Source organism: Chelonia mydas, chromosome 2 (genome assembly GCF_015237465.2).
Source record: "Chelonia mydas isolate rCheMyd1 chromosome 2, rCheMyd1.pri.v2, whole genome shotgun sequence".
Taxonomy (NCBI): Eukaryota; Metazoa; Chordata; order Testudines; family Cheloniidae; genus Chelonia; species Chelonia mydas.
The window spans coordinates 9,175,189-9,192,238 of NC_057850.1; the positions used below are offsets into that span (position 1 = coordinate 9,175,189).

The 17,050-nt window shown below is 49.5% G+C and overlaps 1 protein-coding gene across 7 annotated transcripts in view; it reads left to right on the plus strand.

Annotated features, from left to right (window-relative positions):
- Positions 1-1,474: 1,474 nt before the first annotated feature.
- LOC102945058 (serine/threonine-protein phosphatase 6 regulatory ankyrin repeat subunit B) overlaps positions 1,475-17,050 on the plus strand; it is a 78,086-nt gene continuing 62,510 nt past the window's right edge. For 4 of the 7 annotated variants that reach the window (XM_037891930.2, XM_043539023.1, XM_037891931.2 and 1 more), the window contains exons 1-3: positions 1,476-1,784; positions 4,372-4,473; positions 15,182-15,280. In XM_037891930.2, coding sequence (XP_037747858.1) covers positions 1,632-1,784; positions 4,372-4,473; positions 15,182-15,280 — 354 coding nt within the window. In that variant the 5' untranslated portion in view covers positions 1,476-1,631. Of the gene's footprint in view, positions 1,785-4,371; positions 4,474-13,307; positions 13,415-15,181; positions 15,281-17,050 lie in introns of those variants that run through there. The other 3 variants (XM_037891928.2, XM_037891927.2, XM_037891933.2) reach the window with 3 other exon arrangements.

The window sequence follows — 17,050 nt, forward strand, 5'->3', positions numbered from 1 at the left end:
TGTGTGGCTTCTCATCTTACACTGAGCTCTTTGGGGCAGGATCTTGTCTGTGTGGGCAGCACCTATCACTGTGGGGGTGCAGCTTGTCTGCAAAGCCCCCCTAAAGGTGTGTAGCTATAGAATGTGCTAAGGCCCATTTGGAATCTGGGTCTAATGTTCAACCCCCTCCCTTCCCGCCAATGACTCGAAAGTTCAGGATGTGGGGAGCCCAGGGGTTTGCTCAGAAATTTGGGTGAGCTGTGAAATTGGATTGGGGATGGAGGTTCAGCGCCTGACACCCTCCCGCAGTTCAAGGTGGGTTGGTTCTAGGGTTTGGGGCTGGGCCCATCTCTAGTTTAAATTAAGGTGGGAGCTGGATATGTCTCGTGAAGCTCAAGATTGATTTATTTGTTAAAGCTCACTGTGCTGCCATGCCTGGTTTATCTGTAACGTGGCCAGAGAGCTCGTGGTGCCTCTTGACTCGTACTGAAAAATTCTTTTTGTTCTTCCCCTTCCCAGATCTCCACGTCCTTAGACCATAAGCTCCTCCAGGCAGGGACCATCCCTCGTATGTCTGGAAAGCACCTGGCACATTGTGGCCAGACAGATAACTACTAATAGATACATGCAGAGTGTCCTGGGCTAACTGCCCAGAACCCTGCTGCTCATCATGGCAGGTCAGACCGCAGCTCCCGTCTCGCTCGGCAGGGCTCTCTGTCTGCTCCTTTGGAGGGAGGTGAAGCGGGTCTACTTGCCATAAGCAAGGAAGGGAGGTGTGAAAAAGATATTGATCGAATGCAAACCGCACTTGGCTCTTTCTGCCCGCAACGGCTGTGAACATGGATACGCTTTTCTAACTCGTTTTACAATGGAGCTTGATACAGTCATTAAGAAGTTTGTATGATGGGATTGCCTGACACAGGATGTCCTTTCCAGTCCTATGGCCTGAATTCCTGCCTCCCACCCTTTCCTCCCCATTGAAATTATAAGCCCTGGGAGACTGCTGCTGTTAGATCACTTGGGATCCTGGCGGCTTTTTCAACAAAAAATGCCCAAGAAAATGGTTGGCAGGAAATGGCTTAAAACCCTTGACTCTGAACCCAAGTGCATGTGGGTAAATTCAGCTCTTGGAGGGTGACATCTTGGGCCTATCTTGAGCAAGAAAGGCCAAGCCGCAGCAGTAACTCTTCAAATCCGGCTCACTGTAGGATGGTGATGAGACGCAATCCTCATGAGAATGAGTTGCGTTTTTCCTATCCCAGGCCGGTGAACTTGACTGAATTAAGCTCCTGTAGGAAAATTGATAAAGGCAGCTTTTTAACCGGCAGAAAACCCAGCCCCCACCTCACCCCCCTGCAGGAGGCTGATGTCAAGGTAACCGGGACACAAAGGAGGAGTTAGAAAAGTTTAACCAGAGCCTGAGCTGAAAGGTCCCTCTGATTGGAAGAGTCTGAATCAATAGAGAATAGGGGGGAAAGGGGGGGGCAATTACCTCCTACCAAGAGAGAGCAAAAGAAAGAGAGATTGACATCAGTCGCTGCCTAAGACGCCTTCTCCCAGCACAGCCGAGGAGAGCAGAAATATGATTCCCTACAAGGAGCCGTGCAAGGACTGACCTTGAAAAGAATCTGAGTTGGGGGAAGAGAAGGAAAATGTCCGAGAACAGTTCGTCTCTCAGCCCCCCAGGATCGTTCGCCTCTGGCAGCAGGGTGCTGCAACTGGCCACCAAAGGGGAGTGGATCACCCTGGAGCAGACCCTGAGAGGCATGGACAAGGGGGACCCGGCCATCTCCCAAACTGACCAAGTAAGTAGCCAACAGCCAAGAAGCTATTTCGGCGTTGGCTTGTGGTATGACAGATACAAAAGAATAAATGATGCTATGATGATTTTGGGCGGCGGTGGGAGGCAGGGAGGAAGGGGAAGGGCTGGAGTCACCGGAGCTAATCATGGTTCTTTCCAGTGCGTAAATGGTCAAGTGCCTTGGGAGCCAGGGGTTTGGCTCTGTCTGCGTCATCTAGTATTCACCCCCGCTGGAGGCAGAGTACTCCACTAGCTGGAATAGGCGTGTAAATCCTCTCTTACCTGCACGAACTGACGACTCTGCTCCCATTCTCCTTCCTAGTTGTGGTTCACGCTGAATGGCTTCTCCTTGTTAAGAACAGGGATATTTTAGCCAGTGGTTTCATGATTATTGTGTGCATGCAGGACCACCACTGAGATCCCGGCCCCATTGTGCTAGGCGCTGTGCAAACGCATAGTGAGGCGGTCCCTGCCTTGGAGAGTTTCCCGTCTCAATAGACATGGCAGATAAAGGAAGCATTACCGCCCCCGTTTTAGAAATGGAGAGCGCAGGTGAAGAGAGGTTAGGTGACTTGCCCTAAGTCGCACACAATGTCTGAGGGAGAGCCAGGGATTGAACCTGGATTTACTGAGCCCTAACCCAGAGCCTCAGCCACAAAACCAGCCTTCAGTACGGACAGAGGAGTAGGAATCATTTAATTGGATAGCGTTTGTGAACCATCCCGTCCGAAGGGGGCTGTCTGTTGGACTGCTCCACGTGTGCTGAGCGGCGCTGTCTGAGCCACCCAGCATGGAGCAGTCCTGGAGTCTTGAGTCCCTGCTGCTAACTGGTGCCGCTAGCTGTATAGGGCATTTAGCCGTTCAGGGTCGAGAGCTCTGGGCTTGGATTTAACCTTCATCAACCAAAGCAGGCCCTGATTTTTTGTGTGTCACTGCGGGCCCTGTAACCCTGGGTGCCTCACAATGCTTTGCTCTTGTAGCTCCCAACCTGGGCCATTCACAACCAGCCTACAAGCATGCAGGTCACACCCGGAGGGCCTGTGTGCTCGACGGCCCTGGTACAGCAGTTCTGACCCCAGCAGCCTGTCTGCAGCTTCCAGCAGCCTTGGATGCTACTTGCAGGGTGACCCCAAAGCAATCCCAGTCCCGAATTGTCCCCAAACCTTGTGCTCTGTAATTTCCACCCTTCTACAGGACAGTTCAGAGAAATAATTTGATTCATTTGCTCCTCTAACCAGACACAACACCCCAGTTGGCCACGTTAACTGGAGTTGACACCCACTGGAGTACAAACCCAATGCTGTTGGTTTAGATGAACAGCAAAAACAAGTTTATGAACAAAAGAAGATAGGGTTTTAAGTGAATTCAAGTATGAGAGAGAAAATTAGAAATGGTCACCAGCAACTGAAAGTGAAAGCACGCCTCTAAAAGTCTCAAACTTAATCTAGCAAGTTTTGGTTCAAGGGTTTGGCAAGATGGCCTTCGACACCTGTAATCTGCCATCAAGAGGGTGATGGACTCTCCTCCTCTTCCAGAGGCATAACAGCACAGGTGCCTTTGTCGTTTTAGGTGAAAGAGAAAACATGGGGTTCTCTGGCCCTTTCTTTGACGGTCTGGTGAACCTTGGAGTCTTCTGAAGGTTACGCCTCAAAGTAAAGTTTATTCAAGCAGTGAGGAAAGCAACATGGAGTCTGGTGATGAAGGAGGCTCTGCACCCTTTCTTCCCCCATTTATATTTGCTGAAATGCAAATTATTCTGTTTCTGCCATCTCCTCCCCCTGCTGCCTTGATGATCCCGTTTGCTACTTATATGTAAATTGGGGTAAACACGCATCCCTTTGTTTATTCTAAACCTGCTTTAAAATCTTTTGCCTCGGCAGGGCTGTCTGGTTTTGAACATGTTCTAACATCGTCATACAGGGGGAATTCATAACTTTACGTATAATGTTGCTCCCTACTTTTCACCACTATATTATTCCCTAGCGCGTTGTTAGTTTTCAGCTGACGTCTCACAAGGCATATTTTGTACAAAGATTATTACAGTAGTGTGCAGCGTGTGAATAGAGGGGTGCTTTGGGTCACACTGGGTTGCACAGGGTTTACAGACCTGGCTTAAGAAAAGAAAAGCCCCCAGAGACACGCCTGAGGCATGCCTGAGGCAGAGTGCTCCCTCAGGAGGGGACAGGATGGCCAAGCTGTTCCAGCCCTAAAACAGCTGCAATCTAATGAAACTCCAGGCCTGGGTAAGGACAAACCCAGCAGTTCTTACAGTCCTGATTGACTCGGCTCTAATCTCAAACTGGGCCGAATAGAATCGTGCTTGAGTAGTTCCATTTTCACCTCTTGGAAAGATCTCGGAAGGTGGGTTTTGAGGGTAATTGATCATGTTTAGACAGCACAGTGTGGGCTGGGACCCTTGCTACCCGAGATCTTAGCCTTCCTCCCTATGCACCAGCATGGCAGCTGGGGTCAGGTGCTGAAGTGGTGGTTGCCTGAAAGGTGACCTTTCTAGGAAGAAATGAGCAGCAATAGTCCGTGATGACTCAGACATCTAGGTACTCAGTCAGCAATGCCTGTCTTGTGTCCTCCAGGAGTCAGGCCTGACCCCCTTCATGATCGCGGTGAGAGAGAACAGGCTGTCCATTGTCGAGAGGTTGCTGGAGCTGGGAGTGAATCTTTCAGACCAAACTAAGGTAAGAGACCACTCTATCTCGCTGTCTGTAGCGCTGATGGGAATAAGTGGAGCAAGGAGAGAGAGACTCATGTTAAAGGACTCCGTACAGTATGGAGTTATGGGCTACGTGACCACTTGGAGGGGATCTGAGAACTGTTTGCTGATAGTATTCTCATTCATTGTTTGTATTACGGTAGCACCAAAGTGAGGTCAAGATTCCATCGTGCTGGGCGCTGTACAAACACCTAGTGAGAGACAGTCCCTGCTCAGTGAGCTGAACAGCTACATAGGCATGACAAAGGAAGAATTGCGATCCCCATTTTAGAGGTGAGGAACTGAGACATGGAGAGATGAAGTGACTTGCCCAAGGGCACACAGCGAGCTTGTGGCGGAGTTGGGATTTGAACCCATGTTCTCTGAGAACCTCCCCAGTGCCTTAACAACAAGCCCAGCCTTTCATCTGACAGCATGTGAATGAAATAGACATGGAGGAGGGAGAGGAATTGTTTATGGCAAAGAGCAAGGGACTGAACCTGAGCTTAGGAAAGCGTATGAGGAATATCAGGAAATGGTTCCTAGCGTTACGGTCTATTAGACATTGAAAGAGCCTCCTAAGGAAAACTCCATGGTATGAATCATCTGGGACTGGACTGAATTGAGCAGGGAGGAGTGTTTATGATGGGAATAATCCTGTAGTAGCAGAGATGTGAGTAAGCCGTAGGTCATTTTCATCTCTAAAGCCTATGGTTAAAGGAGTCTGGCAGCTTGTGCCAGCTGGAAGTCATCTGGTCCAAGGCACTGGCCTTTATTTGTTATGTATTTGTGCACAGAAATAAACATCTGTGTACATCTATAGACATGCTGGGGAGGAGAGGAGGTAAGGGTCCATGATAAATATTGTGTGGCTCTGCAATTTGTTACTTGGGACTCCCCTCCACAGCGGTGGGGTGTCTGTGTCTTTTTTAAGCCCAGATCATGTCTGGTAATGTTTTGGGTATTTAGTTTTTCAAATGTTTTTGCGAAAGGGCCGCAGTTCACCTGCTCAGCGGGAGAGGGCGCTATGGTCTGGAAGGCTGGTGGACAGAGAAACAAAGGGCCAGACTTTCAAAGGTATTTAGGCACCTAAAGATGCGGATGGGTGGTGTGACGCTTTGGGGGTTCACCCAGACCAGTAGGGGGTTGTGTCTCCGTCTGCCCTGTGACCCTGGGTGCTTCTGTGCTGGGAAGTTTCGGCTCAGGGCCCTGCAACCAGAAGCCTGCTACTAGCACAGTGACCTCACCCTGTCTTCCACCAGCCTGGTGGCTCCTTGTAGGGTGACGCCTACAGCCCTTCCAGTCTGGAGCCTCTGTCAAGCCATCCCCTCTGTATTGTCCAGCCCCTCTCACTGGGCCCTCACAGAGGCTACCCAGTTCGCTGCCTCCAAAGAGCCAGAGCTCACACCAGCCTGATAGTTCGGCTGTGGATGTTACCCTTCACTTTCATACATAGCACTGAGATGGGCTTGTAAGAAAGCCACCCTACGTTTATTAGCACAGAACATAGGTTGAAGGGCTCCCACAGAAGAGGGAAACAGAGAGGAAAGGTTACAAATAAAAACAACAAAATGTGCTTTCTTGTGACTCAAACTTGAATTCTAGCAAGTTGCAACCATTGCCTAAGCAGTTTCCTTATCGATCACAATCCCTAGTCCCCAAACCGGGGCACCCGACTGTCCCAGGCTCGAAGCATGCTGTAGCCTATTGTCCCCTCAGTGATGGAGGCCGAAATGGCTTTTTGCTTCTGCTCATGTTTCCCCAAACTCATTGTTTAGTCCCTAGAGTCAGGCTGATCTGCTGTTCTTCCCTTCCCATCCCACTGCTGACTTGTATGTTAATTGGGCTTCCATTGTTTTGATTCCGTAATGCTTAATTTCCATTGGGGGCCGGCAGATAGCTGCCTTCCCTCGTCTCTGGGTGAAAACCCGTTCCTCCCATCATTTGGTCCCAGACTTTAAAGCATAATATCAGTGAGTGTCCAGAGTTCCTCATATAACGTAAATACACTCACTTCCCAATTACATTAATCACCCCTGCATCACCAGCTTTCCTAAAAGACCTTACCCGATACACTTTCATAGTACAGGAATAGTGTGTACAGTCAGTTGATTCAATTGCATATTCTTTGGGGTTCAGCCCCCCTGCTCTCCCCCTGGCGTGTCTGGACCCTGATTGTCACAGATTTTCAAAAGTGCCTAGGCATCTCCCGCTAGGCATCTGTAGGCACCCAAATAGCTTTACCACTCTGGCCCAGGCCCATTGTCATGGCAGATTTTGCCCTAGTATGTGTCCTGCTGGACACGGGGTCTGATCCCCTGTAAACGGCCTTGTCAGCACACACTCCCAACAGCCACTGGCCAGGGGACCAGTCTGCATGTGAGGTAACTGCAAGGCCACCCTTTCCCATCCTTCCCTACCCCGGGCCAGGAGAGAGCTTTCCTGGAAGTGCTCTTGAAATGCCTTGAGGAGCTAATCTGGACCCATGCAGGGAATGCAAACCCGGCGGCTCTCCTCAGCCCTGAAAGGGGCCCCAGAAGCGAGGCGGGCAAAGCCAGCCACCTGCATCAGCTGCTGACCTTCCAAGCCACCCCACTGAGATGCCTCCTGCTGCTTGGCAAGGACTCCAAGGACTTCCAAAGAGCAGCATCCTCCAGGGCACGGCTTTCAGTGCCAGTCCCTCTCTGCAGTGGCCGGGGGAGAGGGGAGCTGCCTCCAGCAATGCACGTTCATACCTTGCACGTGATGGAGCTACGCTCGTCTGCCCTGCCCTGCAGACACCAGGCAAAGCCAGGAGCCTCTTCTGATTCAAATGGAGTCCTATAGACCTGCTTAGTGCTTCAGTGCCCCGTACAGTTAGCAGCTGTGGAAAGGACCCGTGGGGAAGCTCAGAGTCAGTGCAGATGGAGCAGGGACTGCAGAAATTCCATGCGTTAAAAACAAGTCGCTGGTGAGCATCTCTGCTGCCCTCCAGGAGGTGGTTTTCATGAAGATTGCTGCTCCTCAGCTGTCACTGGGAGGTGGAAAGAGCTAATTAATCCCTGGCATAGGTTGTCTCATGTGCTTGTAGACCTGGCCAAAAACGAAGAGCCCTTTGAGGTGGGCAGGCTGCTGCAGTGGGAGCATTCTGAAGCTGCAACACGTACACAAGTCGTCTGAGCTCTAAAGCAATGTTGGGAGCGGGTGAAATGCCATTGCGGGAATGACCAGCCCTCTGGGTGTGCGAGGCTAATATTGCTAACCTTCATCTTCACACTAGAACTGAGATGCTAAGTGACTTATCCTAGGTCACAACAGGAGTTGGGGCTCGAGTCTGTTCTTGTGACGTTAACGTTACTCCTCTGGAGTTATGCTGGATTGACACCACCAGTCTAACTGAGATCAGAATCTGGCCCTCAGTTTCAGAATGAGGATTAGAAACAGGTCCTGGCTCCTAGTCCTGGTCTCTCACCACTAGGTCACCCCAGAGACACCCTCCAGAGACGCCCCAGTAAGAACAGTGCAATTCCTCCACCTGCCAAGCCCCTCTCCTCTTTGGTGTGAAGATTCCTTTGGGGATCCATGTGAAGGCAGGGTTTTAAAGCATTTACTGGTGAGGAAGGATTTTCCCATGTGGGTTTCAATGAGAGGTTTAAAATCTCTTTTTTAACCCTTCCTTTGTCACGGTTTAAGACAATCTCCTTCAGCTCAGGCTCAACTGATGAGGAGCATGGTTTGGGGTAGATCTGAGTGGCTTTGGTGGTATCTCTCTTGTACGATTATACCCCACCACCACCACCTTTGACTTTGTCCTGGGACTCGATCTGAGATTGAAGGGTTTGGTTTGCACTAGTAGCCCATGGAAGTGAGTCTGGGAGGAGAGACCTCAAAGAATATTCCAGCCCCAATGGCTTTGATTTTGCTCTTTCCTGGAGACAAACTTTTCTGAAAGTGGGTTTTCCAAGTGTTAGTCTCTTACATTAGGAATCTTGAGTCCTCACTTCACCTCTCTTTGCTGGGGGACCTGGGGAGATTTGAATGGGACTTTTGAGTGAATTTGCGTCTGCTAAACTCCGCATTGTGTATGTCTGTGGATTTCACCTATGAGTGTTCCCAGAAAGAGTCATTTAAGTTCATACGTCCTAGTATTCACACTAAAAGCACTCTTGCATTCTTCCAGTCATGGAGCAGAAACAATATCATGTGACTTTATCTGACCAATTGCAACTTGGCAACACAGAGTAACTTTTGAATACTTGTGGCAAACATAAATTATTATTTATCTTTTATAACATGGTGCTACCTAATGACTACAACCTCAACTAGGACCTCAGTGTGCTAGGGGCTGTACAAGCATATGTAGTCAGAGCCAGTTCCTGCCCCAAGAAGCTTATAACTAAAGAGCTTGTCCACATACAGTTACACCAGATTAACTTAAGTGGGATTTTTAAAGTGAGGTGCAAAAGGTTTCCTGGGCATTCCTATAGCAGTGCAACCAGGATCAGCTGAGTTCAATGACAATCCATTAGGAACAGGTTTAAGCAAAACCGAAATACAGTGTTCTTAATCTGAAATTCCTGCAACTTTGTGTGTTGACAAGACAGACAAAGGGTGAGAAGGGGAAACCGAAGTGACTTGCAGAGGAATGCCTAGCAGGTCAGTAGCAGAGTGGGGACTAGAGAATCAGAACTCCTGACTCCCAGACCAGTGCTCCATTCACTGGACTACACAGCCGCCAATAAACAAGCTCAGAAATAAAAATGTCAGAGAAATGTGAGTGCGTAATAAATAGGAGGCTCCCTGCCCTGAGCTATCCCAGAGACAGAGAGACGAGGTGTATGTCAGGGAAATGACATGCTGTGCCTCACTCAGGCAGATCTAGCACCAGGTTTAAGAATAACGGCAAGCGTTTACCAAGCTTGATCTCTGTGTAATAATGTCACAGCCTGTTGAGCAGAGAGCAGCTAGACAAATCCCCTCTCAGCTGACATTTGTCAGTATCAGCCTGAGTGATCTTTCAAAGCTGCTCCTGCGAGAGTCCTTCATGCCTAATGACGAGCTTCTTACTGTCGGAGCTGTCGTTGGTCAGGAAGATGCATTGGAGGCATTTCTTCTGCCACGAGGACCTTCAATCGGCACCACGGGCTGGGAGCTTTTATAGCAACAGTAAATCTTGCAGTCCAGCCTTAAGTGCTGCCTTGGAAGGAGATTTCTCTTGAGGTTTGCACAGCCTTGATGGGGAAGGGGGGCGGCGAGAGCCATTTCTTGTAGGATGCAGGGTCTAAGGGAGGGCTGGTGGTAACGGGCTACAGGAGCTGTCGTCTTGGATACAGTCCAGGTCAGAAGCCTTTCTCAGTCTCTGTGAGAAACACCCCCATCCTCGTCATCATACAGGCCTGTAACCTGGACGTCCTCTTCAGCTCTTCTCTATCTGTGGGCTTGCATCCAGGCCATGTCCAATTCCTGATGCTTCTTTCTGCATCACATCTCTAGGATCCAGCTTTTCCTCTCTGTCCACACGACGAGAGCCATTGTCTAGGCCCTCCTCATCTTACAACTCGCCTACGGCAACATCCTCCCCTCTGGCTGTCACAAAGCTCATGACAGATGATGGGTAGGGTGGGGACAGGACAGGCAGGGCCTTGACCCTGAGAACATGCGAATGGCTGTCGCAAAGATCCTTTTCCTGGCTTGTTGCTTTGGCCATATTACCCCTTAGCTTGTGAAGTCTACAAAACACTTGACAGTTAGGCCGCTGCTGTGCTGAGATCACTGCCCTCATGCCAGCCACTGTGGTCTCATTGTGTCCCTCGTCTGTCCACCTGTCTCCACCTGTTCTCTATAGTTGTACATTTAGATTGTAAGCTCTCTTGGGTGGGGAATAGCTATCTGTTCTGTGTTTGTGCAGCCCCTAGCGCAAGGGGGCGCTGGTCCTTAGGTGCGATCATAATATACATAATAAATAATAGCAGCCAACATGTTTTTACAGCCCAGAGATGTACTAGTCCTTGACCACTCACCAGGAAACAACAAAATGCAGCCAGCCCTGTGGAGTAGGAAGCAGAGGCTCACTTCAGAGCCAAGGTTCCCCTGGGCCAGCCTGAGGATCTGGGCTCCCCCTACTGAGGGCCTTGTTACTGAGCCCAGCTCTGCCAGGTCCTTAGGCAACAACCTTAGCGGCTGTAGTAGGGTGGGGCACTGAACTGCTACCCCTCACCAACAGCCTTAGTGCTGAAGGCCTACAGACCACAGAAGCCATGACTGGATGGACGGGCAGCACTCTCATTGGGTACCTGGACCATATAAAGGCTCCAACAGGAAGAGGAAGCTGTCTGAGCAACAGACTGTTGCCTGCTGACTAAACTGCCTCCCCTGGCCCTACCTTGTTGCCCCTGCTGACTTGCCTGACCTCCCCTTCCCAATCCACTGATCCTGCCCCTCAGACTGGGTCTTCCAGCTACTGACCGCTGCGAGGACTCTGACCATTGCCCCAGACTCCTTCTGATACCAATCAACAGCCCAACTACCCCAGCACCCACGCACACTTGACTATTGCTCTGGACCCTTCCCCTAGCTGTCCTCGGCCACCGGGCATTACATGAGGTTATTCTTGGAGTGTCTCCCTCAGTTTCTCCTTGCTTTCCCTGCTCTCCATTTGCTCCCTCTCTCTCTGTCACCACCTTTGCTCTCTCCCACCCAGAACCACCCAACTTCCCATTGTCCTATTCCTGACATAGAATCAGAGAAATGTCAAGCTGGAAGGGACCTCAATAAGTCATCCAGTCCAGCCTCCTGCACTGAGGCAGGACCAAGAAAACCTAGACCGTCCCCAACTGGGGTCTGTCCAACATGTTCTTAAAACCCTCCAATAACGGGGATTCCACAGCCTCCCTTGGAAGCCTCTTCCAGAGCTGAACTCCTTTTATAGGTAGAAAGTTTTTCTTCATATTTAACCTAAATCTCCCTTGCTGTAGCCTAAGCCCATTACTTCTTGTCCTACCTTCAGTGGAGAGCAACTGATCACCGTCCTCTTTATAACAGCCCTTAACGTATTTGAAGACTGTTATCAGGTCCCCCCTCACTCTTCTTTTCTCAGAGGTCAGGTTTTATAAACTTTTTATCTTTTGTGTTGCTTTCCTCTGGGCTCTCCACTTTGTCCACATCTTTCCTAAAACGTGACACCCAGAACTGGGCACCGTACTCCAGCTGAGACCTTATCAGTGCAGAGTGGAGCGGGGCAGCTACGGCCGCTGTCTTACACAAGGGAAACTCCCGCTGCTACATTCCCGGAGTGATAGTCACCTTTTCCGCAATTGCATCGCATTCTTGGCTCATGTTCAATTTGTGATCCACTGTAACCCCCGGAGCCTTTTCAAGAGTACTACCGCCCAGCCAGGTATACCCTGTGCTGCAGTTCTGAAGTCGATGTTTCCTGCCTCATATAGTACTTTGCATTTGTCTAGATTGAACGTCCTCTCTCAGGGCCGGGTCCTAACCTTCCCCTGGGTCTGGGAGCAGCAACATGCAGGCAGGGCATAGCTCCTGAGGGATGGGTTTGGTGGTGGGAGCAGGCAAAGGGGCTGGTGGCAGAGGAGGAGGCTAGAAGAAATGTGAAGCTCCCTCAGGGAAGATGGGCTTTTTCCAGTGCATGCTGGCACGGGGGAAAAGCACAGGGTGAGAGTTAATAGCCCATTTTTCTGCCATACTCTGTCTTTGAGTATATAGAAAACGCCTTCTCGTGCCTGGGATATTGCTCAGAGCACTGAACTGGGAGCCAGACCTAGGTTCTAATCCCAGTTCTGCCACTGGTCTTCTGGGCCTCCGTTTCCCCATCTGTAAATGGGGGTAATGATACTGACCTCTTTAGTATAGCGCTTTGAGATCTAGGGCTGAAACGCCCTGTGTAAGAGTTAGATGATGAAGTTGTTATTCAGCGCAGATCATCCCAAGGGCCTGCGCTTGCCCTGCAAATCTAATGCAGCAAAGTTGTCCTTTCCATTGAGGAGACCTAATGGTTCCATGGTCCCTCAAGCTGAGAGAGATCCTGACATCCCTGGCTCTCGTATTGCAGCTGCAATTACAAAACATTACTATATTAAGGAGAGAAGAGTCAAGCTCCAGGCAGCCAGATGGCCAGCGGAGGGACAAAACGCTTAGTACCGAGGCCTTGTCTACACTAATCCTGTAAATCGATGTCAGTTATGCTAGTTAAGGTACGTAAACTAGATAACTTAAGTTGATGTAGCTTACGTCGACTTAAAGCGGTACCTACACCGTGCTTTGTTGACGGGAGGCGCTTTCCCATTGACATAGCCTCTGCCTCTCATTGAGGTGGATTGATTAAGTCAATGAGAGAGACTCTCCCATCTACTTATTGCATCTTCACCAGACTTGTTGAATCGATGAAGAAGCTATAGCTCAGTGGTTTCAGCTTTGGCCTAAACCCAGGGTTGTGAGCTCAATCCTTGAGGGGGCCATTTAGGGATCTGGGGCAAAAAAATTGGGGATTGGTCCTGCTTTGAGCAGGGTGTTGGATTGGATGACCTCCTGAGGTCCCTTCCAACCCTGATATTCTATGATTTTGGGGGAAGGGATAGCTCGGTAGTTTGAGCATTGGCCTGCTAAACCCGGGGTTGTGAGTTCAATCCTTGAGGGGGCCATTTAGGGATCTGGGGCAAAAATTGGAGGATTGGTCCTGCTTTGAGCAGGGGGTTGGACTAGATGACCTCCTGAGGTCCCTTCCAACCCTGAGATTCTATGATTCTATGATGCCGCTGTATGAATCGCAGAGGCGCCGATTTAGCCCATAGTGAAGACATGCCCTATGTTTGGCACACACAGGGACTGGATGGCTCCCGTGGTTTGAGGATCTAGGAGATGCTCCAGTTGGATGATGAGATCTGAAACCCTTGAGCTTATGTAGACTGTTGGCCCAGACCCTTTACTTTGTAAGTAATTTAGTGACCTTAATAAGGTATTTTAATTTAGGGGTTGGCAACGGCAATAAATAAAAAAGGCCATCATCTCAGGATGTTAGGTAGTTTTGGGAAGAGGAGCATTGATTTATTTGATATTCATGTGATGATTGTCTGATGAATTTATTTTCTCTTTGATTGTTCTGTTGTGCGTTAGACAGGGAATGTTACAGTAAGTTTAGCAGTAGTTATCTGATTATGTGTTTTGTGATCGTATTAGTTATTATCTATTGGAGATAGTTAATAAAGCCCATACATTAGAAAAGTGGTTTCAAATCCATTTTCTTTAGCTAAACGACAAGGAGGGGCTATCGGACTACCTAGAATCTTGGGTAGGTTAGAACAGAACAAATCATCTTTTATACTTGCAATCTTTGTATTCATTGTTCTCATAGGCTTAAGTCAGTGAATGTTTGAGTGCATAGGCCCCAATTCAGCAAAGCACTCAAGCGTGTGCTTCAATCTCGCTGCCTTCAATGGGTTTTAATGTTAAGTGATTTGCTAAATTCAGGGGCCTTGGAGGTGCTTGGGTGACAGGTGCTATAAAAGGGTGACATGTTTTTATTATTTATTTATTGCAGTGTGGAAATTTGCCTGGATGATCTTTGTCTAGCAGCTCAGTTCTTGATATAGTTTTCCACCAGAGAGATTTTCCCCTCTGTTAGCTGGTTGGCCACCAGCTGATTATTTTTAGTAGCAATAGCTGTGATTGGTGATTTCTAAATCATCCCATGTGGAGAGATTGTGGGTTGGATCGCCTACTTACTGGGTCTTCGCTGTTTTGTTGCGGGGGGAGGGCATTGTATTCAGGACATTGATTGGCATCAACTCTATTGGTAGAATTTGCCAGTTATGGAACTAATATATCTGGGAGTCTGATATCAGTGTTAACAACTGAGATGCTTGGCTGGCTAAACCACTGTAGAGAGTTCCCGGACCTGTAACGTAGGGTTTTAATGCAGTTCTAGTGATGGCTATGAAAACTGGAAGGCTCTCAGTAAGCATGCACGGCAGGTTGCTGTTTTGTAAGCAGGGCTCAGGGCTTCAGCCTCTAGGTGGTTGAAATCTGTCCCAGGTCAGAACTGACCCAAAGTAGTTTCCATCTGCCAATGGTTTGAGCTTGGAGCTCTCTGTCTTATTCCCTGTTGATCTGTGTCCCCACCGCACAATTTGTGATCCTCCACAGGCCCCCTAATTGGTAGAGACATCAATACTTGTCCTCCCGGCACAGGGGTGGAGACGAAACTACCCTTCCTTCCTTAGGTACAATGTCAGGTGCTCAGATAGCACAGTGATTACTATGGCATAAATGCCTAGAGAGACAGTCAAGGTGGGTGAGGGAATATCTGTGATTGGACCAACTTCGGTTGGTGAGAGGGATCAACTTTCAAGCTACACAGAGCTCTTCTTGAGGTCTGGGGAAGGTTTCACAGCTAAACGCAAGGTGGAACAGACTTAAGCATAAGGAGTTAACGTATGTTGCAAGAGACCATTCACAGCCTGACAGATGGTCCTTCCGGGCCAGTGTTGAGGCAGGTTAGCAGAGCTGGGTAGGAAAGATGTCTCTATCCTGGGCCTTCTCCATGGCTAAACAGAGCTCTTCATGCTGGTGGGCTGCCCATCAGGTTGAGAGAGGAAACCCATCCCTGCAGGACTGAGTAGTTGAACCTATGCTGGCTAGAGCTGCTGCTGAGGTTTTGAGGGCGTGTTGCTAACTGCTCTTTCTCTGACCTCTTCCAGAATGGCCGAAATGCTTTACATGTGGCTGCTGCCCACTCGAAGGGGGAGATCATCCGACTGCTGCTGGCTGGAAAGGCAGATCCCAATGTCCCCGGAGGGGTATGTGCACATATGGGGGCACGGTAGGGGGGAGCGTCATTGCCCTTGAAGTCTCCTCTTCCCTTTCTTCAGCCGAATGGTAATTCCGACCAGGGCCGCGCCTGAGACTGGCTCTTGCCCCACTGCCACCATTCGTTTAAAGCTGATATTGGCAAAACAAAGTACCCATGGCATGTTAGACTTGGAGCGAGTCTGCTGCGTTGCTACTATGCTGCTCGCTGTTAATACACTGGAACCACTTTGCCCTTCTATAGCATCTCCCACTGTGGATCCCAGAGAAGCTGTGATCCACTCTGTGAAATACATGGGGAATTCCTGCTTTAGTCCACATTCCCTTCCGTCCAGGCTTCTTCCCTACTGGGTATTCTCCAGGCTGTTTCAACTGTCCCAAGCAATGGGGTTCCTGTCGCTTCCCTAGTGGGGACCATTTCACAGCCAAATAGACCTCAAGATTGAGAACTTCTTGCCCACCCCTTTTCCCCCCCAGTATTCAGTCCCCTCCCGTCCCCACGCATTCAGCCGTTGCTCAGTTGGAACCCATTAGTGCTCTCCTTTCGTTCAAGGCTGGCCTGGTGGGCCGAGCATCTGTCCACCTGAATGCAGGGGAATTTTTTCCACTCCAACAAGGGGGGAAACACATCTAAGAAAAATGACTCTTGTGTGCAGGCGGCTGTTTGCATGGACGGGATTCCAGCTTCCAGATGACGTGTGCTTTCCTCCTCGATTGCGTCTGCTGTCAGCTGTGACGGGAGGGAAACGCTTTTCTGCTCTGTTACCTTCCCTCTGGCAGCGCGGTCAGAGGTGTTCCAGATGCGGCCCAGAGATGTTCTTTTCTACCATTCCTTTGTGCACTGTGCTGTTTCCAGGCAATCATTTCGTTGGCCCCCGTAAAGCTCTGTGGTACTATATACATTAAAAAAGAAACCTGTAAAATTGGCTCAGGTCTTAAACAGCCCAAGGATGTTCTGCTCAACCTCTGATTTACAAGGTCTCTCTTGCCCTGTCTCTGGGTGAGCGTGGGATGACTCAGAGAAAAATACACCTATTAGGTAATAGCCAGGGCCTCTCATAGAATCATAGAATATCAGGGTTGGAAGGGACCTCAGGAGGTCATCTAGTCCAACCCCCTGCTCAGAGCAGAACCAATCCCCAATTAAATCATCCCAGCCAGGGCTTTGTCAAGCCTGACCTTAAAAACTGCTAAGGAAGGAGATTCTACCACCTCCCTAGGTAACGCATTCCAGTGTTTCACCACCCTCCTAGTGAAAAAGTTTTTCCTAATATCCAACCTAAACCTCCCCCACTGCAACTTGAGACCATTACTCCTTGTCCTGTCCTCTTCTACCACTAAGAATAGTCTAGAACCATCCTCTTTGGAACCACCTCCCAGGTAGTTGAAAGCAGCTATCAAATCCCCCCTCATTCTTCTCTTCTGCAGACTAAACAATCCCAGTTCCCTCAGCGTCTCCTCATAAGTCATGTGTTCCAGACCCCTAATCACTTTTGTTGCCCTAGCACTGACTGCTGTACTGGGAATTAATCTGATATCATGGCTCTTTAAGCCCTGAGCGCAGAGGCAAGAGAACTGGCCGGCCCTCCTTCCCTCCTCTGAAGACTGCCTTTCCCTCCTCAGCACTCATTCACTCCTTCTCCCAGCCTGCTTATCTCACCCTTCTGTCTGCTCTGGCTTCCTGGTGCTTCACTTGCTGCCCCTCCTCCTAGTTGCAGACTAGGCAAAAGACACAGGAGTACATTGCAGTTACTGGGCTG